Genomic DNA, 24476 nt, shown 5'->3' with positions numbered 1-24476 from the left:
GCCACCAGCAGAGGGGGCAGGCGGTGGCCAGGCCCCGCCCTGACAACAAAGGAAAAAGGCTGGGGAGGCTGTGACCCTTTGGGCCTCGATTCTCCCCCAGGGCTCTGCAGCCCCCACCGAGTGCCCTGGCCCCGAAGGAGGAGAGACGGGCTGCAGCAAAGTGGTAGACGTCCCTGGAGCCCACTTAGATCACTGGAGGGCAAGAGAAAGGGCCGACTGCAGAGTCACACACAGACGCTGCCTCCCCCTTTCTTTGCCTTGTTAACAGAATGGGAATGCAAGTTCCTAAGACTGGGCAAGGCTGGCACGTGGCTTCCGCACACCCATTTGGGAAAGGATGCCCCCCTGACCCCACCAGGGTGCAAGTCTTGGCACTGGCTGAGGGCCCCTCAGCCGGGGTCAGTCATACTTATTACATCAGCCAGACCTCCCCCTGGACCAGGCTCTTAACACTCACATCGCCAATGCAGTCCCCAGTCTCTCCTGGACGACCTGCTCTGGTGAACTGGAGCCCACCAGCCTCCCTTGCTGCCGAGAAGGCAGAAGCCTGTGCCATCGCACCATCACTCCCAAGCCCCTCTGATTCTGTCTGGGGCCACAGAGCAAGCCTGGTTTGGGCTTTCGAATATGATCTGAGGCTTCCCCGGAGCTTCCAGATGACAGGGTCGAAGCAGTTTTCCTGCCTGGAAGCTACAGATGGAATTGGGAGAGAAATAGATAAGGAGCTTGGGTTTGCAAGCAGCAGCCCATCCTGGGGCCAGAGGATACCTTACAATCCAACCATCCCCTCAACTCCCCCAGCTCTGGTGGGGGTGCAGCCTGGATTTCCTCCTGACTCACTCCCCAGGCTCCCTTCCCACCCTGAGACCCTCAGATCTGGAGAGCAGCAGGTTGGGAGGAAGGAAAAGAGGGAGGACGGGGCAATTCAGGGGCTGGGATGCTGATCCAGGCAGGGGGGAGGTGTCTGCACAGCTGCAAGCAGCCCCCCTACCCCCAGCCTGTGAATGGGCACATCACCCCCTCCCGCCCGCCTGCCACCGCTCCTGAAACAGTTGGTCCTAATGAGCGCAAAGCAGGCAGGGCAGCTGTGTGCATTATCCATATGCATGGGGAGGTGTATATTTATCCTCATGTCCCACCCCACCCCGCAGCTGCTGCCAACCCCGATGCCAGGAGGGTGAGTGGGCACGAGCGCCCAGGCTGCTCGGGGCCCTGGGCCTCCTCTCCTGCCAGCCCTCCCTCTCCAGCCCACGCCCACAGCCTTCACTTGACCCATTTTGGAGGCAGAAGTTTGTGTGTGTGCTTGAGAGAGAGAGAAAGCGAGAGCGTGCACACATCATTTCCCCAGTTGGTGCTTTTGATTTCCTCTGAAGTATCTTGATTGCGGACGTACAATGGCATCTTGCTGCCAGTGCTCCCTCAGCAGCTTCTGGCTCTGCGCCCCCGCCTCCTCCCCAGGGCCGGGGTTTTCTGCTGACTCTGGGGCCCACGACTGGCTGGGAGGGAAGGAGCAGGGCCTGACCCCGGCTTCCATCTCTCAGCCTGAGCAACGGGACCCAGAGGTCCAGCCACAGTCCTTCCTGCTCCTTGGGCTGAGGCAACCTGCACCCTGACTGCGCCACCACCCGCCCCCCCGACCTCCTTGCTCCTTGGGACCTCCCATTGCCTCCTAGTTGGTCCCCTTGTCCCCACTGCTTGGCCGCTCACCCCTTAGTGCTCAGAAGAGCCATCGTTCTAACATTCAGTTCCTCTGTTCAGATGCCTGTGGAGGCCCCGCTGCTCTGAGACACGCAAGGTCAAGCTTTATCCTATCGTTCAAGTCCCCTCTGGTCTGACCTCAAATCTTTTTTTATCGACCTGTCAATCACGGGGTCTCACACACACCCTGAGCTCCAGATGAGCAATCCTTGCTGCCCCCTGACAGGGATTCATCTCCCCACCTGTGTTCATAGAGACCTCCTCTCGGGGATGTCTGTCCTCTCTTCTGTGTTTTGCTCACCCCTCCTTTAGGGCACAATTCAAGTCCCACCTCCCCAGGACGAAGGCCTGGCAGCCTCTAGCCCACAGGGCTCCCTTGGGAAACATTCAGAGCCCCAATAGCCCAGGCATTCGGTGTTCATTCATTCATCCATCATTCATTCATTCAGCAGATATCTTTTGAGTGGAGGCAGCGCACCTACAGTGCTTCATGTCCTGGCCGCCTCCTACCTGCCCCCCACCGCCCCCTTTTACTCATGCCTTTCTGACCTCATCACTCCCTGCTCTGCCCCTCACCCACCTTTCCAGCCACTCCTTGCTCTTTCTGAAACAAGCATCTTCTGCTTTTAGCCTTTGTGGTTGTTCCCTCCACCTGGGACTCTTTTGCTCCAAATATCCCCAGATCTTGTCTCCTCACATTCTTAAGATCTCCACTCAATGTCACCTTCTCAGCAAAGCCTTCCGCAACCACCTACATATATAAGAATTACTATAGCTCTTTACTTCTACTGACAAGCCCTGTCCCTGCTTTACTTCCCTTCTTGGTACATATCACCAACTCACAGTTGTTGATTTCTTTTTAAAAAATATTTATTTATTCATTTGGCTGCTCCAGGTCTTAGTTGAAGCACACTGGATCTTTAATTGTGGCATGTGAACACTTAGCTGCAGCATGCAGGATCCAGTTCCCCAACCAGGGATTGAAGCCAGACCCCCTGCACTGGGAGCATAGAGTCTTAGCCACTGGACCACCAGGGAAGTCCCTTTACTGACTTCTTGTTTGTCAGCTCTTTCCCACTAAGTTATTAGCTCCAAGAGAGTGGAGTTTGTGTATTCCATTCACCAGTGTATCCCCAGCATTGGAATAGAGGCCAATATTAGAAGGACAGCAATAATTATTAGTTGAATAAATGAATGAGTGAATGAATGAAACAGGCACTGTTTCTTGGGCTCTGAAAAGTCAAAGATGACTAATATTTCACGTCCTCCAGGGATGCACAGGCTACTCGGACACACAAGCTATGCAGCCTCTAACCTGACACGTAAATCACAATGAGTTAGAATACCAAGTGACAGTGCTAAGTGCATGGGAGTGTGGTTGGCCCAAAGGAACTTGAACATCGTGATAAGTATCAATGCTAGAAAGCGGCCTACACCAGCCCCATCTTGGCATCTCACACACATCTTTCCTTATTCTTCATACACCCTCTGGAGAGGTGGGGAGGAATGCACAGAGAAGATGAGACTCTGAGGCTGGACAGGCAATCCAGGCAGAGAGAACAGCAGTTACTGGGGCACGGAACCACATGGGCTGCTGGAGGACTGACTCTAAGCCTATGACCTGACGGGTGGAGCTCAGGGAACTGCAGCTGGTAGGGATGGTATTTGGTGTGGAGGGAGAGTCCCTATGCATTAGGCCATGAGCTGCCCATTTGCTCAGTGCCCTGCAGCAGGCACACACATGGAGAGTGTCTGAGGACAATATCCAACTCACAGCCAGGCAGCCAGGACACCCATATGTCAAGTGACTCACTGCCATTTTTTTCAAGTGGGCTAGAAGTCTACCCTGCCCTTACGGCATGGCTCTTGGAAGCCTGCTCCCTCATCCCACTTCTTATCTGCAATTCTGAGATGTTGCCTATGCCACCTCTACACCACATTCTACAGGCTGTTGCAAACTACGCTGCACCCCACCCCACACATCACCCTCTTCTTGCCTCAATGTAAACCAAGAGAAATAATGGATGGCATTGAGCAGATGGGTTCTCTCTCAAAAAAGACCCAATTATTGAAGATCTAAGTGCAAGGAGACGTCATAAATAACCCAGTTTGCTGCAGTTGAGAGGAATTAACCACATAGCAATTAAGGAAAACTGGTCGCCTGTGGAGGAAACATCCAGCCTCCCAGTGCAGAAGTCCATTGGCAAGTCCTGGCATCATAAATGCCAGGGACAGGGAATTTTAGGGAAGAAGCCCTGGGCTTGTAAAGGCCTCCCTCACTCAGGGGATGTGATTCTCATACACTGGAGAATGTGGTAGAGGCCAAAGCTCGACCCACCAGATGTGTTTGTTCTTTGTAAGAGCTTTCATAAAGCAAGGGATGTCTCGAGGTTGTGAGTTCTCTGTCACTGGAGGAATTCAAGCAGAGAGTGAATACATCCTGCGCTGGAAGGGAAGAAAGACTTTGGAGTGCAGGTGGGTGGCACACAGTGTTGGAGGAAGACAGATGCTGGAGGAAGAAGCTGGTATCCTGAAGGCCAGGCCCCTTCATGGGGGCCTCTCACCTCTCACCAGAAGTCCCCAGCCCCAGCTGCCTCTGCCTCCTATTACTGATCCGTTTCCCATTCCTTGCAGCCTCTAACGAAGTTTCTAGAATCTTAGCCCCAGCACTTTGGCAGAGTAAAGAGAGGGAGCAACCGAAGAGTGTCCTCTATTTCCTTCCTTGCCTCTTTAACTGAAAAAAACTGGATTCAGAGAGTTCTAGAATCAGTACCAAGATCCTAAGTTCTAGAGACCACTGTTGCTAAAGCCCCTCCAAAGAAGAGTTTTCCAAAAGCCTACAGGGAGAATCTCGCTATAGAAGAGGGGTAAAGTGTGGTGGGTCTGTCCAGGGATATCCAGGAATCGTTTTTCTTCCTCCCTTTACCCCACGGCACCCTCTGCTTGTAGGCCTAGAGCACTAGGCTGGGCAAGGCCTTCTCCTAGACCTCACAGCACCACACACCCAATCTACAGAGGGCAGAGATGGGATGGGGTAGGAAATCCCCCAGGGGGCCAGGTCTGATCCTGAAAGTGTTCTCTGGTTCTCCCCCACCCTCATATGGGAGCAGATGAAGGAGTCTGAGGAAAGGGCATGGTGGAGTGGGTGTATGTGAACAGGGCCTAGAAGAACCCAGAAAGGAGGTTAGAACTCAGGGTCTCAGCCTCCAGAGAGGGCCCTGGTGCACTGACTCAGCGGCCTCCCCATTCAGGGTGTTCCCCCAGGGTGCCCTTTGAAGCCCGGAGGGGGCTTTGATCTGGGGTCTGCCGGCTCTCGGCAGGCCGGGCCAGATGCGCTGGGGGCGGGGCAGGGGGTGGGGAAGAGGCGCAAGGGCCGACAATCCCCCAGGCCTCACCCTCCCCCTGCACCCGGCCTGGGCAAGGAGACTGTTTCCGGCTGTTGCGGGAGGGCACTCGAACCCCCCCACCCCCACCCCACGCCTTGCAGCTGTTCCCCAGCTGCCCGGCCCCACCCCAAAGACAGCTGGGAGAGAGGCTGGGGGCGGAGAGCGGGGCGCAGCTGCTCAGCTCCGGGGCTGGGACCGAGGAGGGCGACATGAAAGAGCCCGGGCCCGCGGGGGTGGCGGGCGGAGGAAACCCCCCGGCGGTCGCCTCCCTGCGGGCTCCGCACATCTGGCCCACAGGAGCCATCAGTGGGGTGGGGGAGAAGCGCTCCGCTCGTGACACCCTGCCCTGCCCTGCCCGGAAAGGGGAGGAGCGATGGCCTCCCTGGGGAGGGCGGTAAGTCACTGCCTGGGGGGCAGAGCCCGTATCTCTGAGACAGCGCTTCGCGGAGGGAGGCACAGGGTGTGCCTGTGGGTGCGGGGGTGGGGGTGTCTCGAGTGTGCAGGGTGAGAAAGGCTCCCACACTTCCTCCCGCCGGCCCCTGTTCCTGGGGCAGCTCCAGCTCTCCAGGCCTCCTCTGCCCCTCCTCTGACACTTTTGGGAGGTGGGTGACAGCTGCTCCGACAAAGCCAGGGACAGCTGGGTAGCTGGGGACAGCTGGATGGGGTTAGCCTCTCCAGGCTTCCCTGGCTGCCCAGGCACCCCTGGCCATACTACACACAGTTAGCTGCATGGCTGCCTACAGCCTCTGTGCCTGGGTGTCTGTTTGCTGTGGTGGGCTTTCAGAGGTGGGGCCCAAGACCCTCCCACTCCCACCAGAGTCTCTCCTCCATATCCCACTTTCATTGATGTACATGGAGAAAGAACCTCTTCCATCCGCTAGGCCAAGTGGGAAAGAAATCGGGCAGCTTTCCGTCTTGGCTCCCAACTCCTGGCACAGAAAATGTCCCAGGGTTCCTGACAACCGGAGAAAGCGAGAGAAAGCGACAGTGAGACGGGAGCAGATGTGAGTAGAGTTAAATGTCTATCTGTCCAGCAGCACCTGCCCCCAGGCATCCTTCCACCCTGGGTTGGAGGAGCACTGTGCTCCAGCCATCTGCCTCCCCTCAATAGTCCCAAACAGGTGCAGAAGAGAAGGGGGCAGGCCAGCTGTTGTCATCTTGAACTCCTGGCTCTGGCTCCTTGCCAAAGTGGGGAAGGGGGAGTGGTGATCAAGGTCCACTCACTGCAGACTGAGTCATTTTCTACCCCATAGGATTGGAGGATGGAGGAACTTAGCAAGACCAAGACTTTGGTCTGGCCAGCCCTACTGGCTGGGGGACAGGGACTAACAATGCCCTCCAACTTGCATCCTTTTCCTAAAAAGAGGGGTGACTAGCTGTCGGTGAAGTTTGGACCCCTGGCGAAGGACTTACCCATAGCTCCCTGTCTTGTTCTAGCCTTTCTGGGGTGGGAGGCATTCAGGCCCTGATTCCATCCAGACAAGGGGAAAGAGAACTAGGCACCCAGGAAAGGTTACCCCTTCTACTTTACACATACGCAGATCTATGTAAAGTGTTAGGCAACAAACCAGAGAGCTTTTAAAAAGATCAGCCCCCCAATATTGTAAAGCAATTATCCTTCAATTAAAAAGATTTTTTAAAAAATTAGCCCCCACCCACCATCAACCTGGCTCCTTCCCCAAGAGGGCTTGGTGTGCCCTGCCCATCCTTCCACCCTACCCACAGGTCTGACAAGCAGGTCCCTGGCCAGTCCCTCATGGCAGCACTTCTCAAACCCCAGGATGTGCCAGAATTACCAGGAAGTTAAAAATGCGATTCTTGGGAATCCCCTGATGGTCTGGTTAGGGCTCTGCGCTTCCACTGCCAAGGGCAGAGTTCAATCCCTGCTCGGTTTGATTCCTGGTCAGGGAACTAAGATCAAGCATGCCTTGGCAACACACACACACACACACACACACACGCACACGCACACGCACACACACACGCAGGTTGCCCTCAGTGATTCCCACTGAGTCCATGTAGGGCCCCAGGAATCAGCTCTTTTTAACAAGCTCCTGACACAATGGACTTTGAGAAGCTCTGCCAAAAGGGATGAGGGTAGGATGTCTTTTTCACCTTGCCACCCAACCTCCATGCTTCCCAGCGTTCAAGATTTTCCTGCCTTCTCTTCTTCCATGCTCACTGGAGGAAGGGGCAGGGGCCAGAGCTTAAGCCACCAAAGGAAGAATGGAGCCAAGTGCCCCCCACCCTTATCGCATCAATGGGGGCTGAGGCTCCATTAGACTAAATTCCAAGATAGAGACTGCTGTAGCTCTGTGCCCTTAGCCCTACACAGTGCCTGGCGCTTAGCATGTACTTTAATAAATATTTGTGGAGTGAAGGAGGTAAACTTTGCAAGACTCATAGAAAGGTATTTTTTCCTTTGTCTGTCCTTGCTAATAGCATGTTGGCAGAAACTCAAAGAGATGCCGGGGCCCATGCAGCAGGGAGGCTGGGCCTAGGAGGCCTTCAGCAAATATTTGTCAAATGAACCCAAGGCCGAGAGTAGATATAGTTAGTGGCTGACGAACTGACATTCACAGGCCTGGAACAGCCTAAACCCAGAAGAGAATCAAGGCCGGGGCTTCCGTCCCTAGAAGGGGCCCCTCCTCACACCAATGCCTGAAGACCCCAGGCCTGGGGGAGTTGGGGGTAAAAGGCGAGGCAGGGAGTGGGACTGCGCCATTATGTTTATTAGAAGGTTGGATTTCGGTGTGTGCTCTAGACAGATTACAGAATAAATACCTGCGCCTTGAGAACAGGAAGTCCACGATTCATACAAAGTGCTCACTACAGGAAGTTGCTGTGTCAAAACCCAGGCAAGGACCCAGCTCCGGGCAGCCCCTCCTCTCCCGCTGACCTTGACAAGGGCTGTGCTATGGTTTCTTATTTTATTATTTCTTTTATTTCTCTTTATTATTATTAATATTATTATTATTTGCTTTTGCTGTGGTCACTATCATTGGCAAAGTTCCTTTTCCCCTTTCCTGGACATGGGGTTCCTGTCTTTAAGATTCCATTCTGAGGCTGAAGGTGCCGAAAGCTGCTTGAGAAGTGGCCTTTGAACTCCGTCTGGGAGGATGGTGAGAAGGAAGCAGGAAAAATCATTCTTCGTTTAAAAAAAAAAAAAAAAAAAAAGGCCCCACAATCTACAGGTCATTCCTTATTCAGTCAGTGATCAAACTGCCCAAAAGAAAACCAACAGGAGAAGCAGGCCAGTGGGCACCTGGGCCCTCCTCCCAGGGCTGGGTGAGGAGAGTTGGAAACTGCCCCTCCCCTCAAGGCTGTAAAGGAAGCTGAGGCTCCTTCCAGCCAAGGGGTGGGAAGGGGAAGGAGGGGAGGGAAAAAGGTGAGACAGAGAGAGAGAGAGAGAGCTCAGCGCCTTGAGGTAGACGCTTTCCCAACTCCGGGGCCACCTGCGGCCCCGGCCCAGGCCAGCTCCCACTGTCACCTCCGCGTCCAGGAGATTCATTAAAAAAAAAATCAAAACAAGCCCTAAACAAAACAAAATCCAAAAGGAAAAGACTTGGGGGAATGGAGGAGGGAGGGAGGGAGGGAGGACAGGAAGGTAGAGGGGCAGGTCTCTGGATGCATCATCCCCGAGCCACCGGGGGCTGAGGGGGCAGATTCCCCGGTGCTCACCGCCCGCGTGGCGTTAGCTCGTCACGTAGTGTTTGGTGGACGGCTGCCCATACACCCTGTAGAAATCTTGGTGGCCAGGCTGCTGGGAGGCATCGAGCCAGTCTCTGACCGCCAGGCCGGGAAGGGACTGGGGGACGGAGGGGGTGGGCGGGAGCGGGTGTGAGTACTCCTGCGAGGGCACTGTCCAGGGGAAGTGGCCGGAGCGGGGGTAGGGCTGGTGGCCGCCGTGGTTGGCCACGGAAGAACAGTAACAGTTGTCCACAGAACAGACGAGAATCTTGCGGCCGCCATACTGGGGGAGCATGGGCTGCTGGGCGGCGGAGCCGTTGGGGTACTGCGATGGGGGGAACACCGGACTCGAGTGCACTGGTTGGGCGCCGCCCGGCAGGGCCACCAAGTGCTGCGTGGAGCTGCAGGGCCCCAGGGGCTGCCCTGACTGGCCCTCGCCGCTGGCTGTGCCCGCTGCCCCATACTGGCCGCCCACAGGGCCCGACGACGTCTCTAGGAAACTGGCCTCAGGGAAGGCCGTCGAGTGCTTGCGCTTTTCCGCCCCAGAGCTGCTCACGCCACAAGGGTACAGGGGGACGCTCTGCAGGAAGGGCACCGGTGTGCTGAAGGGGCCTGTGGAAAGTTTGGGCAAAAGTCGCTAAAGCCCCATCCCAGGCCACCCCAGCCTCCTCTCCCTGGGGAACTTTTCTGTCTATGGGGCCAAGCACAGTACATCACACATCGTCTTGATGCTGGCTACTCCATTTCTATTTTACAGCTGAAGAAGCCAAAGCTCAGGGAAGTACTATGGCCTGCCCAAGGTCCCACAGCTGGAAGTGGCAGAGCCAGGATATGAGGCAAGGCTTATGACAGGCCAGGCTACCGCTCAGAGGGAAGGCTCTGGCATTTACCCTTGCCCAGATGGTTCCCTCGGCTTTCCCAAGTGGCTCAGTGGGTAAAGAATCCTCCTGCAATGCAGGAGACACAGGCTTGATCCCCAGGTTGGGAAGATCCCCTGGAGGACCGCATGGCAACCCAGTCCAGTAGCCTTGCCTGGAGAATCTTATGGACAGAGGAGCCTGGCCAGCTACAGTCCATGGGGTTGCAAAGTATCAGACACAACTGCACTGAGCATGTATGCAAAGGTTTCTCTTCCTTTGATTGAGGATCTCACCCTCACCTTCTAGCATCTTCCGCAGCTGTTTCTCCTTCTTGGCCACCTCGTTCAGGAAGAGCTTGGAGTTCAGGTGGCCGATCTTAGGGGGAGAGAGGCTGCTGCCTGTGCAGGTCTGGGTCCTGGGGGCAGTGGATGGGGCGTCTGCTGTGAGGAGGTATCACGCGTAAGCCCGCCCTACCTCCCCGCCGTGGGCCTGCCCCTTCCTGCCCTCCTCCACGTGTGTTCCCCTGAGGGCCAGCGGCCATCTGCTCACCTGTCCATTAGGATTTTCACAGACTTGGTGTTCTAGGGGGAGAGAAAAGGGTGTCAGTGGGAAAGGCAGCATGGGAGAGGGGAAGATGGAAGCTGCCCCATTCTCTCTCTCCCTGCGCAGGGCTGACACTTTTGAGGCTGGCCAGAGTGTTCAGGGGCAGAGGGTGTGGTGCCTGTTTTCAGAAGACTGAGCTCTTGCTGTGTGACAGACAACACTATGAGTGCTTTCCAGACATCCAGCATCTTATCTAAACAACTACCAAGAAGAAGGTTCTGCAGGCACTCAATATTTTATCCAGAATCTTTGGGGCAGCATATGTTTTGGATTATGGAATTTTTGGGATTTTGGAAGGGACATGTGATGCCTGTATCATAATATGTGATTACGGAGGACACCATAATCTAACACATCAATGTTTCTACAGCAACGTTTCAACATTTGTACCAAGTAAGACCAATAAATACCATAAACTGCCAACATTAGTTCAGGTCAAATGTTTGCCATTAAATGAGTTGCCTGAACTTTTCTCTTTCGGTTTTCAGAGATTTTTAAAAATCTGGAATTATGGGTAACAGATAATAGATTTGTATGGAAAAGACCCTGATGCTGGGAAAGACTGAAGGCAGGAGGAGACAGGGATGACAGAGGACGAGATGGTTGGATGGCATCACTGATTCAACAGACATGAGTTTGAGCAAGCTCTGGGAGATAGTAAAGGACAGGGAAGCCTGGCCTCTGCAGTCCATGGGGTCGCAAAGAGCTGGACACGACTGAGTGCCTGAACAAAAACATTATCAACACTATTTTATAAGTGAGGGAGCTGAGGCCTAGGGAATGTATATGACTTGCCAAGGTCATAAAGCTAGGAAGAACAGGGGTGGTGGGGAGGTTCTGAATCCATGCAGGCTGGCTGCAAACCCCTGTGGTGGGGGAGCCAGCTGGGGAGCAAAGCACGCGGACTCCAACTTAGAAATGCCCCTCCTGGGTCCCGCCAGCCAGCCCTGGGCCCAGCCCACCTTCATGAAGCTGACGTCCTCTGTCTTGTCGAAGAGCAGCTGTAGGGAGCCCAGGAGCTTCTTGGCCTCCTGCATGCGCTCCCCGAGATGCAGCGCCTGCGCTGCGTTCTCGCTGCAGAATTTGGCCTGGGCCTTGTCCAGGACCTCCACTGTCTGCCGCAGGTCCTCGTCCAGCAGCTGGTGCAGCTTCTCGTACTGCAGTCGCACCTCCTCCTTCAGCTGGCTCACCTTCTCCTGCAAGGGTCGGGGGACCGGTGAGTAGGGGTGGCTCTGGCTGCCACTCGTGCCTGACTCCCATCCTGGATAGGGGAGTCTGGGACCCCAAACCCCCAGGCTGCCTAGGGCTTCCCGCGGTCAAGGTCGGACCTGGAATCCTGAACTGGTAGTACAGCAACCCTGGCACCAGTTGGGGGCTCATCCACCAACAGGTCATTGAATGACTGAGCAAGGGATTCTGGCATATAGAGCTGACCATGCAACAGGTCCGAGCCCAAGCAAGGAACTAGCCCCAGGCCTTGTACCCAAACCATCCCCACCCTATACCATGGGCATGGGCTTGGCTACCTCCACCAGGCGTTTGTCTGACTCAAGTTTGTACAGCTGGTCCTCAATATCCTGCTCTCGCTCCTCCAGTCGGTCCTGCTGCTTCATCAGCATCTTCTGCAGAGACAGTAGGGGGAAGGGCATCAGAGGGGGCTAAGATGGGTGAACACCATCCTTCCCTGTACAGAACAAACTCATCCTATTGATCCTTTGACCCAGATGATCTAAAACTTCGGCCACCCAATCCCTTCTGGCCCTCATGCAATCCCAGGGCCCTGGTGACAAGTGCCTGGCCAGCCTGTCCCCAGAACAGAGAACCGGGAATAGCTTCCCACACATATCTAAACCATGAGCTTTCTGAGGGCAGGGTCAGGCCAGCCTCCATTCTAAGCACTTTTCCTGTATAGAATTATCTAATCATTCCAGTAATGCTGTGAGATAAGTACTATTATTATCCACATTTCAGAGAAGAGGAAACCAGAAAGGTTAAGTAGTTCCTCCGAAGTCACACAGCTAGTAAGTGTCAGAGCTGGAATACAAACTTAAATGACCAGGCAGTACGGTCTGTTCTTATCCAAGTCGTGGGGCCTCTCTCTGGGGAGCACCATCTTAGAAATGGTGCAGAGCTTCACACAGCCTTTCTGGGTCTCACAAGTCCTCTGGCCAGCCCAGAGATCTGATCTTATGCTTGCCTTACACTTGCAGGACATCAAGCCAGCCAGCTGACCCCTGGCTTGCTCCTGACACTGAGAGCTGGGCCTCTGAAGTTCTTGCTAGTTGGAGCTGGAGGGAGAGGAGACTGGCTCTCCGAAGACCTGAGGCCAGTTTGCTGGAAGGTTCTGGACCATGCTGCTCTTCTCAGCCCTTAATCTGACTCCACAACCCCTTTCCTCCCAGCGCTGCTCATCCTGGCTGTTCCAACCACTTTGTTATCCTCCCTTACCAGACACACCTCTTGAAACAGGATCTCTTTGCTGCCCAAGAACCCTCAATGACCCCTCCTTCCAAACACCTTAGGCTCTTACGACCTGCTTCTCCCAGTCAGGTGGGCTGGTATCTTGTCCCTGACACTGCACATGTGAGCTCCCTGAAGCCTGCTGATGCCCTTCTGTAGCCCACGGTGCCTTCTCCCATCCCCCGTCTATCCTTCAAGGCCCAACTTAAGGCTCCGCTCCTCTCCATGGCCCCTGCTCAGAGGCTCTGAAGGTCTCTCCCTGTCCTGGCTGTATGGTGGGGCTGTCACATTGCTCTCCTCCTACACCTGTGGTGTCCAATATGGTAGCCACTAGTCACAATGTGGCTATTTCACTTTAAGTTAATTAAAAGTCAAATACACTAAGCACCAGTTTTTCATGTGTACCGCCCGCAGTTCAAGTGCTCAACAGCTCCATGTAGCTAGTGGCTACTATACTGGACACTACAGACACAAATCGTGGCCACGTCACAGGAAGAGCTATGACAACAGTATTCTATAGTCTGTCTGACAAACTGCACTCTGATCTCCAAACAAAACTCAAGGCTTCTTGAAAACAGGGTTTTGCTGCTGTATTTTTCTACTTCCCTTCCCAGTTGAGACCCAAGGACCCCAGCACCCTACAGATGCATAACGTTGTTTGCTGAATAAACCCATGAGTTTTGTGTAGAAAACAAGATTTGCAAAACAGATCACACAGACCCTAGCTCACAGTAAGTGTCCACTCCGCAAGAAGTGGTTCTTTTTCTTCCTCTGTGTACACCTCAAAGTGCCCCTCAAGTTTGACCCCGTGACCCTCACTCCCATTCACATTCAGGTGGCTTCCTCAAGACAAGCTACCAGCAATCCCTCCCTTTTACCCCCAACCCCTTTTACATATGGGGAAACCAAGGCCAGCAAGAGAGTTCAGTGACCCTGTTTTGTGTTGGTGGCAACCCTGGAAACAGAAAACCAAATCTCTGGGGCCAGGAGGAGGCATTCAGATTCTGAGCTAGGAAAGTCTGGGACACACTGCACTGCGCCCTCCAACAACTTGACCTTTCAGTGACCCAGGACAGCACCTCATGACACGGATACAGCCCTGCTCCCACTCCAGCACCTCATCCTTCCAGCAGGCCCCTCACCCCAGCCCCACGTGCACAGGGATCTGCTGCCAGCCTGGGAGTCAGAGCCTGTCTAGAAACACAGCTGGCTCGGAGCAGGAATGGAGGTAGTCACACGTCCTTCCTTGGGTCTCCACTGGGAAGGTCCTTGGGTCTCAACTGTGAAGGGAAGTAGAAAGTGCCCCCAGTGACATGAAGAGGGCAGGCAGCCCCCAGAGTACGGCCCAATGACATGTATCCAACTGCAGGGCACACACCAGCACACACCGCCCCCTGGGCCCTGAGGCCGCCCCAGGCACGCTGTCACACACACCCCTGCACGGTGGGGGCAGGGCCTCCTGAAGGCCCCAGACAACAGAGGGAGGCCTGCGTGAAGGTGAGGTGGCCAGAATACCAAAGGACTTTAGACCTTTGTACCTCCCTGCAACAAATTTCTGCCTGGCGGCTGCCTCATCCCCACACTTGGGAGGACAGTCCCCCAACCCAGATGCCTCTGAGGCTCCAGGCCTTCCCAGTGTCCAGGACATCTGAGAGCCCAGGCTTCACCCACCCCCACACATCTGTGCACCACCAAACCCATCAGTATCAGAGTAGGGGTATACCTACTCTGGTATAGGCCAAGTCCCAGATGAGGGGCAGGAGAGAGGCAGCCCCAGGTGGGATCCCAGCCCCCTTTTCCTCAGAGCCCTGAAGTGGGCCTGTTCACTCCCATCCTACAGACCAGTGGGAGGCCCCCACCCCACTCCTCTGAACCCCCCTCAGCCCAGGGAGGCACCTTAGGTCTTGTCCCAGGGGGTGGGACTCAGCCCCTTCCTTCTTCTGGGCTTTTCCCACATCCTCTCCTGGGAGCACTGTCACCCTGGGACCCTGAGGTTGTCCTCCCTTGACTTCCAGATCCAAGTCCTAATTCCTGCCTGCCCCGAGCCCTCTGGGACAGAGCCCAGCCCAGCCAAGTGGGCACATTCCCTAGCAGGTGGCTGGGTTTCATCAGCCCAAGCCCAGCCCAGAGGCCATCGGCCTTCTGTCTCCATTACAGGGGGAAGGGAGAGGCCGGGGATAGGAAGGAATCTGTCAGAGGGTAGGAGCCACCCTTGGCCTGGGAAGGGGGCCTACCTTGTCCAGCTCCCCCTTGCAGGAATCACTCTCCCTCGGGGCTAGGTAATCTTACTCCTGCCACAGTCAACATCTGGGGGAACAGCAGGCTGGGGGGATACTGCTGTCTCAGACAATGGAAAACTGGGGTTAGGAGTGATGGCGGGAGAAGGGCAATCTGCTTGCTGCCCCTCGACCCCCCCAAATGACTGAATCAGGTTGCTAAGAAGCTAGAAGATGGAGAGCAGAGGAAGCAAGGACCCCTTCCTCTACCAGCAGCAGCCTCCTTTCCATCTCAACCTCCCGGAAATTACTGAGTTGAGGCTCCATTTCCTAGCTGGAAAAACCCACAGGTGAGAGACTTCCCAACTTGACTGCCTCTTATTGCAGGAGGCAGTGGGACACACACTCCACAAACTGCTCCCAGCACGAAGCGGGCCACCTGGACCGTGGCACGCCTCAAGGGTGCAGAAGCAGGATGGAGAGAACCATGGTCTAGACTAGCCACACTCAAGGGACAACACCTCCTGCAGAAGGAGCGGCACTGTGGGCCCAGCTCCATTCCCACCCCTGTGCCTTCCCTGAGGACTTAAGACCTGCCACAGTCTGCTCCTGGGCCTGTGAGGCCGAAAGCATCAGGAAGACTTGGGGGCTCACTATTCCCACACTTCCAAGACCCTCATACCTGTCGCCTAATGTTCTAGACTGCCTGGAGCTGCTCTCTCTCTGATGCCCAACCCCAGCTTGGAGAGGGATCCATCATAAGCCCCTCACATTCCTGCCCTGGGAAAGCTTCCCAGCCTTCTGGAGACTGACTGGCCAGGCCCAGCTGGCATTTCTGGTGCCAGACTAGACTGGGCAGACAGGTAAGGCCATAGAGACTCTAGGCTGTATAAAAGTTAATAAATGATAATAATAAAGTCCTCAAGTCAACCTTGAAGAAAAGCAGTCAGGAGGGAACAGGGCCCCAGGAGCCAGGGCCCTGGTTTTTCAGAGAAGGCTAGGGCTAGAGGTGAGAAAAGGGTGCTGGACGGCCAGAGCACCTCTTCCTGCTCACATGACCCCCATGCCAGCTCCCGCTCTGGAGGCAGCCCCTGCGCAGAGTGACCCCCTCCTAACCTCCTCCCCAGCTGCCAAAGCCGCCCCCGACTCTCCCACATCAGCCCTAGTCCCAGGAGTACGTTAGTTAGCCTCCCCTCTCCTTGGGCCACAGCACTCCCGCCTGGCCTCAGAGCAGCTTCTGCCTGCCCTGGTCATCCCTTCCAGGGCCTCAGTCCCTGCCTGGGGCTACTGTGTGAACCCCTAGGCTGCAGACAACCACAGACCCAGAGTGAAGTGGCTACAGGGCAGGAGCCAGGGCAAGGAGAAAGGCGGCACCTCGGAGGCAAGCCCCGGCAGACCCAGAGAGGGTTTCCCAGCTGCAAAGTGGAATTAGCTTTTGCCATGCAGAGAGCAGCGCTCTGGGGCAGCAGAACAAAGAGACGAGAGAGAAAGCCCCCCTTTGTCTGAGTTTGAATGCCAGGCCAGCCGGGAAGGAAGGCTTTCCCAGAACCAGGGATACGGCCAGCCAGGCCTGCCTGCTCAGGCCGGGGCCGGGGTCCCAGCCAGTCTCCCCTTCTTCCTACGACCACCCTGACTGCCCCCAACACAGCATGGCAGGATCCATCTGGGCTTCCACCTCCAATACCCACCTCGGGCAACACGCTCACCCAAAGGTGCGTCCCCTCCCCTCTCCACTCCAACATCCCCACCAGGTGAGAAAGTTACACAAGACTCACACCTACCAACCAACCACACAGGCAGGCAGTCACACACACACTAGTGCCATCACTGATAGACATGTGTGCACACTCAACTTCCACTCACAGGTATACAGCAAGCAGGGCACCCCTAGCCCCCGCCAATAACACACACATGGATCTTCCCAGCCCCACAGTCAGACACAAGACAACTCTGTGATTAAGTCAGTCATTCACACTGCACCTTCTCGGAGATATACACGTGAGATACAAAACAGTAGTTCCGCATGAGATGCACACCCAGACACACCAGTTACACACGCACATCTGTGGAGATGGATGCACAGGCACCCAGAGCTGGGGGAGGCAGAGTAATCAACAGCGCGTGCATGACAGGTGCCCGGCTGTATCAGCAGGATCCTGGGGTGGAGGTGGGGGGCTGGGCCTCCACCTCAGGTTCCTTCCTCTCTGCCTGGGGCCCAGGGAGGAAGGCCAAGCCCTGCCCCACTTCCCGATCCTTCAGGATGGTAAAGGAGCAGTTACCTGACCCTCACACGTCACACACACACTTACACACAGCCTCCCCATCCTAGCTCCCACCCCACCTAAGACCTGAGGGTTATGGTCCGTGGAGGGCGGCAGGGAGCAGTGGGGTTGATACTGCCTGAGGCAGGCTGCAGCCACAGCTGGGCTCTAGCTGGGCCAGGGCAGCCCTCTCCCCCAGAGCCTGCCTGGTGACAGACACATGAGGCAGAGACCTAGGGTCCCCTCCCGGGTCCCAGGGCAACCCCTCTGGCCAGCAGGAATGGGAACAGCTGCGAACCCCAAACTGGCCCAAGAAGTGGGATCCTGCCCCCAGAGAAAAACCTCTTCTCAACTCTAAACCTTTGAGAACTCAAGGTACAGAGTCCTGGGAACATTTCCAACCTCAGTCTGGGGGACTAGGAATGACACAGAGGCACAACTATGACCCGAACACACACACACGCCCTGAGTAACCATTTACAGACACATCTAGGCCTTATCTTGAGTCTTCTTTCTATGTTGAGGAAGGTTCTAAGATAAAGGTGCTCTCAGCTCAAACCAGTCCCAAGTTGCTCACATGAATCCCTTAAACCTGGGGGCTGAAGAGGGTTTGACAACCTGGATGCCCCAATCTTGGGTCCTCAGCCTTCCATAGCCCCAAAGGAGAACACACTGGGGTCTAAAGGTGTCTCGGGAGCATGGTCTCTAGAGTCTACCCAGTGGGCATCCAGGCTTCAGGGCAACACGGCCTGCACACTGGCTTCACAAGGGCAGAGTGGGGCAAGGATTTCAAAGGCCTGCCTTTGAGACCCCCTGCTAGGTGAAAGCCCTGCTTGGCTCCCTGAACCAGGTGGGTGCTTTGACTATGAGGCAGAGGACCACTGGGGGAGATTGATCAGGGTTTCCTGTTTCTAGCCAATAGGGCATTTCAGCAGCCCCTACCCCTTCTCTAGGATGACAGAAGAGGAAGCACAAGAAGCAGAGCTGTCTGTATCTTAAGGTGTGATCCAGGTTTCCATGCATCTGCTCCTGTATCTGGGAGAATTCTGTTGCCTTCATCCATGGCACCAGCAGGGGCCCTTTAAGACAGCCTCCCTCCCAAAAGGGAAAAGAGGCCAGGAAAAGGCCCCTCCCCCTGGCAGGCCTAGTGAGGACGGAGCGCAATGGGTTCTTCCATTCAGATTCTCTGCGGCTTACCCCCTCCCATGAGGGTGAGGCCCTCCTGTTCAGTAAGTCCAGCTCACACCGAGTGGCAGGGGCATGGAGCTGAGACCACTGCAGGGCTTCCAATGCCAGTGCCCTGACACCAGAGAGGATCTGGAGAGCCTGGGGTAGGGAAGCCTGGGAAGGAATGAGACTCAGGCTGCGGGGCACAGATGCTGAGCACACAGAACTGCACATCTGGCTGTGATGCAACCCACTACTTCTGCGCCTGCCCACAGCAGGAACGGGAACGAACACACACACACAGCCGCACATGCACATGGAGCCACTAACAAAGTTCAGGCCCTTCCACGCGCTCAAGGACCTGCTGGTGGGAACTCAAGGGTGCACTGGGTACGTGTGCCAGGCACCTTCGAGGGCAAAGCAGACAGTCTCAAAGACACTCGAGAACACGAACCCACATCTACAGACACCCTCCTACTACCAAATCAGGCACAACGGTGTTTTCTCCCTCACTGAAATGAAAGACACCTGAGCACTCTGACACAACTAAGCGGAAAGCCGTGGGTGCACACTACACTACACTCATCACCCTGGTGGTTGTCCCTTTCTCTGCCTTTCAGCCACATCTCCACCTTTCCCCTCCTTTCATTTTCCACTGTCAAACCCAGGACAGACAACTGGGCAGCTTTTCTTTCTCTGCACTTTTCCCAGCCTCCTTCCCAGCCCTTCTATCTTTATTAACAGCTTCTCAATACTAGGGACAGTCTCGGCTCTGCCTGCCCTGGGTAGGGGGTGGAGTACACTAGGGGCTCATATCCTCCCCTAGGCCTCTGCCTTTTCCAGTCCTGATGTGGCTCTTCTCTCCATCCTCCCCCGTCACACACACACTTCCTTTAAGAATCGAGAGGCCCTGCCCTGGCACAAAACCCCAGAGCTAGCCCATCCAATTGGAAACTAATTATACAGCAAATTTTATTTGTTATCCCTGCCCTCAGCCTGTGGCAGCCCTCCTGCCTTTTGTTAGTTGTATGTGTATGTTTGTTAATTGCTAAACAGTGACTCATTCTGACTGGTCCCCCTCACAGGAAACAGCCCCCATCTCCAACTGTGCCCTGTTCAGAGCTTCCTCATACCCAAGCTCCCACTGGCCTCAACTAGCCTCCAGGGGTCCCCACCCAGCAACACTCCCAGTCTCACCCCCGTGATATCACACCCAGGCCCCAAGCTGGGGCTTCTGAGATGGCTCAGACAGTCCCAGGCCAACCCCTTCCTTCTGGTATGACTCAACCCTGAAAGCCAGGGGACCAGGGAGGAACCTAGGAGGAGCCCCCTCCACTGAAGGGGACGGAAGTATTGCTTCAGTCCAGCTCCACAGCCAGGCCAGGCCCAGAGGCCTGAGGGGGAAGGCGGTTTTGACATTGGCCGCTGCTGCAGGGTGTATACAATGGGAGGGGATGCGGTTCCATAATCACCCAGCCGGCAGCCCAGGGGAGCCAGCTGCCTGAAACCAGATTGCAAGGCGGCTCAACCTTAAACCCACAGGATTCTTTTTCCGTCTTCCACTTCCCCTCCCCAAATGTGGGAGGGCTGTGATAGAGGGCTGGGCTGGGAGAAAAGGGTTCAGGGTGATGAAGACATACTTTAAGGTGTGTTCATGCAGACGCGTGCAACACACACAGGCACACCGTGGGCAGAGATTCTCACACATGGAGAGGGGGTCACGGGGAATAATCCCAATAGCCGAGATGCTGTCCTGGTGATGCCGTTGGCTGCCCAGGCCTTGGCCAGGGGCTCTGTTCTCCCTCCGGAAGCTCCCCCTCCACCCCCCCAATGTGTTTCCAATAGGGCTTGAAACTAACATGGCTGCTTTTGTTTACTTCCTCATTGGTATGCCAGCATCATGGATCATGTCAGCCACAGCAGAGGCACCAGGACACTCATTACATAAACAGCAGCTGGAGAAGCAGGACCTGGGTCACTGCCTTTAGTGACTTCCCCTAGGGCCTACGGAAACAACTGCCGGGCCAGGGAGCTGCGCGCAAAACAGAAAAGCAACAGCCAAACTCTACCCCTGACAGCCCCACACCTCATATCTATAAGTGACTCACAAGATGGACCCTATGAGCACAGGTGCAGGAATATATCAAGTAGCGATTGGGCACCCTTCTTCCCAGGACCTTGCCTCCAAACTTAGAGAGTAGGAGTTTGGAAAGGGGGCCTCTGGGCTGATGTCTCAAGAGTCAGCCTGTCCGGAAGGGTGGTCCCAGGCTGCCTGGAAGGAGGGGAGTGTGTGAGTGTGTGTGTGTGTGTGTGTGTAGGGTACTTGCCCGGATCTCATTCCTCCGGATCTCCACGTCGCACACCGAGTGTCCCTGATGCGCACCGCTGTAGTAGCAGCAGTACTGGCACACGGCCACCTGCTCGGCTTCGCAGTGGTAAAGGCGGTAGGCGTTGTGCTGCGGGCAGCTCCAGGCCCGCACGTCGTCCGCCTCCACCAGGAGGTGCCCGCGGGCGGTGGAGGGCTGCTGCAGGTGCGTCTGCACGTGGGACTGGCAGCAGGGCGCCTCGCAGCGCAGGCAGACCTTCTGCGCGGGCAGCGGGGGGCCGCGGCGGCAGAACACGCAGTGCAGCGCCGCCGGCGGCTTCTCCACGTGCAGGGCGTTGAACTTCTCCACGATGTTGGTGAGCTTCAGGTTCTTCTCCAGGCCCGGCTTCTGGTTGTAGGCCTGGTTACACTCCGGGCAGCGCACCAGGCCGCTGTCCTTGGCCCACGCCTCGCCGATGCAGCCCCGACAGAAGTTGTGTTTGCACGGCAGCTGCACCGGCTCCACGAAGACGTGCAGGCAGATCGGGCAGATGAGCTCCTCCTCAAAGCAGTTCTTCCAATTCTCCGCCATGGCGGCGGCGGGCAGGGGGCCCGGGCAGGTCTCCCCAACTCCCCGACCTGGGGGGTCCGTCCGGTGCCGCGGGAGGGCCACCGAGCCCCGAGCGGTCCCGACAGTCGCTCAGTTCACCAGCGCCTTCCGCGCGCCCGCCCCCCCAGAGGAGTGAGCCTCGGTCCTCACGCAGCGCGCGCAGCCGGCTGCGTCTCCTCCTCCTCCTCCCGAGCGCCTAGCGGGAGGCGGCGGACTGCGCCAGGGCCGCGGCCGGGGCACCAGCCCTGGAGGGGAGCGCCGGGGTCCAAATTCCATATAAGAGGCCGCCTCCCGGTCGGCGCGGCTAGGGCTGCGGCGGCCGGCGGCCCGCACTCCGGCCCGCGGCTGACATTGGGGCGCGCCCCAAGGCAGACAGAGCCCGGGAGCCGCACACTTCCTCCAGAGACGGCGGCGGCAATGGTGGCTCTCTCCTGGCTCGCCGGCGCCGCGCCTCCCTAGCCTCGTCCGGGGTCTGAGGCCGGGGAAGCGAGTGCGGCCCGGCCAAGGACTGCTAGATCCGGACCGGGCGGGCGAGGCGAGCCGGTCCCCGGGCCGCGGCGCGGGCGCCCACCGGCTGGCCCGCGGTCTGCGGGTGCGGGCTGCGGGGCGCAGGCGGGCCGACTCCGGGGCGCTGCGTGAGCGCAGGGGCAGTCATTCAGATGAAATTCCAGTCCCCGGCCAGAGACAGCAGCCCGCCTCTGCCTTCCTCCTCCCTTCACAAATAGAAACGGAAGGGGGAGGGAGAGAAGTGGAAAAAAAAAAAAAAGAAGCCAACCAGAAAGGGAGGGAGGAGAAGCCCCGGCGGAGCTCCGGCCTGACCCCCTCGTCTCTACTTCTGCGCTCCCTCGAGGCCTGGCGCCGGGCGCCCCCGCCGCGGAGAGACCCCGCTCTCCGTCTCCGCGCTGGGCGGGCGCCCCGGCTCTGCCGAGGAAAACAAGGATTGATCAAACTAGAAAGGAATTTTTCTCAACTGCTAATGAACAGGAGGCTCGGCTCCCGGCCTTCCCCTCCCCCCCGCCCCGGCCCGGCCCTCCCTCTTCGCCACCCCGGCCCCCCTCCCCCCCCACTTTCTTTTCTTCTCGGCCTCTGCTCCGGTCTTCGGGGCTGCGGTCGGAGCCAGCCCGCGGCGGCGGAGCCGGGCCGAGCCAGCCGGGCCGGGCTGCCTCTCTCAGCGTCCAGCCATCTTGAGCTCCCGGCAGCCGCCGCAGTGGAGCCGGGGGTCCGAGCGCGCTCGCTGGAGGGTCCTGCAGCGTTCTTTCTATCGCTCGCTCTCTCTTTTTTTTTTTTTTGGTGGGATTTTTAAGGGGAGGGCTGTTGGCCTCCCTCAGATTAGAAGACAGGGGAGAAAATGCCAAGTCCCGATTTCTCTCCACCTCTGCTCCACCCACCCTGGTTCTTTCCAAAAAATAAAAAAAGATTAGAATTGGAAGAAGTCGTCAGAAAGGCGAGCGCCCGCGGCCCTCAGCTGCTGCCCAGGCGACGCGTCCGGGGCGGGCCCGAGCCAGTCGCTCCGTCTGTGGGTCCGTTTGTCCGCCCGCTGCTTCTCAACTGGGGGGAGGGCACTCCGGGCAGGGTCTCCGCAGCGGCTGTCGCCTCAGAGCTTTATCCTCAGATCAAAAAAAAAGGGGGGGGGGAAGCCCCAACACTCTCATCACAGCCACCTTCAGCCATCTTGCGCGTATTATTATTTCAGGAATAATCTGTTTAATAAAAATAGCTGCGTCTCTAACCCCCTCCCCCTCATCCTGGGCTCCCCGCCCCCTTTTAATAATAATCTCGATAATAAAAATGATCTGCTGGCTGGGCAGTCCACGGCTGCTTTTTCCTGCCTCAGCTCGCTGGGGCTTAGGCTCTCCTTCCCCTAGGAAGGGGACGGGAGGAGGGGGCTCGCGGCTGGGAGTGGGGGGCTTCGTCCCTGCTGCCCGCCAGTCGGCCCTCTCTGCTTTAGTGGTGAGGAAAGAGAGCCCTAGCCACTACCGCGCTGTTGCGAGGACGGCAGGCGGGGGAGGGGCCCCAATTCGCGGGACCGGCTGGAGGGGTGCACAGGGGTCCCCGATCTTCCCGCCACAGCTTGGCCTCGGAGTCTGAGCCCAGGAATGGGGAGGATACAATGAGCTCGGAGCAGAGCGCGGCGGGCAGGGTGGAGACGCGAGCGGACTGCGGTGAGCCGGGGTCCCGAGTTAGCGCGGAGAGAGGCGGAGGCAGGAGGGTGGTGTCCCTACATCAAGGCCGGTCCCGCTACTCTGCGAGGGTAGCGGGGGGAGACTGGGAGGTGTAGGCGAGGAGAAAGCAGCAGCACTACGGCGGGGCCTGTAATCAGCACCCGCTGGTTCTGCCCACCCGGCACTGGAGAAATAAGCGGACAGGGAAGGAGGAGGAGGGGAGGGGTTTATTGTCCGGAAGTGCTATAACAGTTGCTGGGCGCCCGGCTCCTCCCCTTATCCCTGTCTGGAGTTGGGGGCTGTTCCGGAGACTTTTCCTGCTATTGGTCTCCAAACTGAGACTCCGCCTCTTTAAGGCGGGGCAACCCGGGGCTCACGTGACTTGCACTAACTTCGGTACATTAAACATTGGAAATGGGGGATGAGTTTCTCTGCTTCTTAAAAGGGAGACGATAATGCTGTGGAGTGGGACCACATATTCCTAGGCCTCTTCACCCGTGTCTCCTTTTACCTGAGAGGGAAAGGAGGGTTTGTCAGTCGGCTCATCTGTTCTGATGGAACTCAACAGCAAATTGCAAAGGTTCACTGTGCAGCAATTTCCCCGGTATCCTCAATATTTTTACCTACTTTTTTTTGGATACTCTATTTTCGGCTGCTCAGGGCAGCATATGAGATCCTAGTGCCTCTACAGGGATCGAACCTGTTCCCACTGCAGTGGAAGTGAAGAGTCTTAACCACTGGACAGCTAGAGAATTCCCTTCCCTACATTTCTGAGGCTCAAATCTACCAAACAAAATATGCATTATTAGTCTCTTCAGTTTAAAAGAAAACGGAGGCCTAAAAAAATGGAGTAAAAAAAAAAATTGGAGTCAACCTGTCAGTTAACAAACGTTTAACAAAAGTCTCATGCACCAGGCATTTTTCTAGGCCCTGGGGATTCCCTGGAGAATATGTACCCCCCGAAAAAAATTTTTTTAATTAATTATGTAGGATAATTTCTGTGGCGGAGAGTAAGGGACTCACACAGTATTCTCAGAAAGTGAAATTTGAGCTGAGAC

At 56.5% G+C, this 24476-nt stretch overlaps 1 protein-coding gene and 2 long non-coding RNA genes across 4 annotated transcripts; 2 read left to right on the top strand and 1 right to left on the bottom strand.

The window, feature by feature from the left end:
* The first annotated feature begins 4090 nt into the window (after positions 1 to 4090).
* On the top strand, positions 4091 to 9937 carry LOC132343953 (uncharacterized). The gene is made up of 3 exons (XR_009492989.1): positions 4091 to 4565; positions 5966 to 6088; positions 9532 to 9937. It is a non-coding gene; the product is annotated as an uncharacterized lncRNA (long non-coding RNA).
* Positions 7796 to 23620, bottom strand: TRIM8 (tripartite motif containing 8). 2 transcript variants are annotated; one of them, XM_059881964.1, is made up of 7 exons: positions 23366 to 23620; positions 20669 to 22927; positions 11764 to 11859; positions 11200 to 11433; positions 10184 to 10215; positions 9934 to 10049; positions 7796 to 9386 (listed from the first exon to the last, which is right to left on the bottom strand). In XM_059881964.1, the coding sequence occupies exons 2-7, from the start codon at positions 21236 to 21238 to the stop codon at positions 8779 to 8781; spliced, it is 1656 nt and encodes a 551-aa protein (XP_059737947.1). In that variant the 5' UTR covers positions 21239 to 22927; positions 23366 to 23620; the 3' UTR covers positions 7796 to 8778.
* On the top strand, positions 11365 to 12708 carry LOC132343954 (uncharacterized). Its single transcript, XR_009492990.1, has 2 exons — positions 11365 to 11453; positions 12448 to 12708. It is a non-coding gene; the product is annotated as an uncharacterized lncRNA (long non-coding RNA).
* Positions 23621 to 24476: the final 856 nt, after the last annotated feature.

This window comes from Bos taurus, chromosome 26 (assembly GCF_002263795.3).
Source record: "Bos taurus isolate L1 Dominette 01449 registration number 42190680 breed Hereford chromosome 26, ARS-UCD2.0, whole genome shotgun sequence".
NCBI classification, from domain to species: domain Eukaryota; kingdom Metazoa; phylum Chordata; class Mammalia; order Artiodactyla; family Bovidae; genus Bos; species Bos taurus.
Note: the sequence above shows the minus strand (reverse complement) of the source record. Positions and strands in the feature narration are given on the sequence as shown.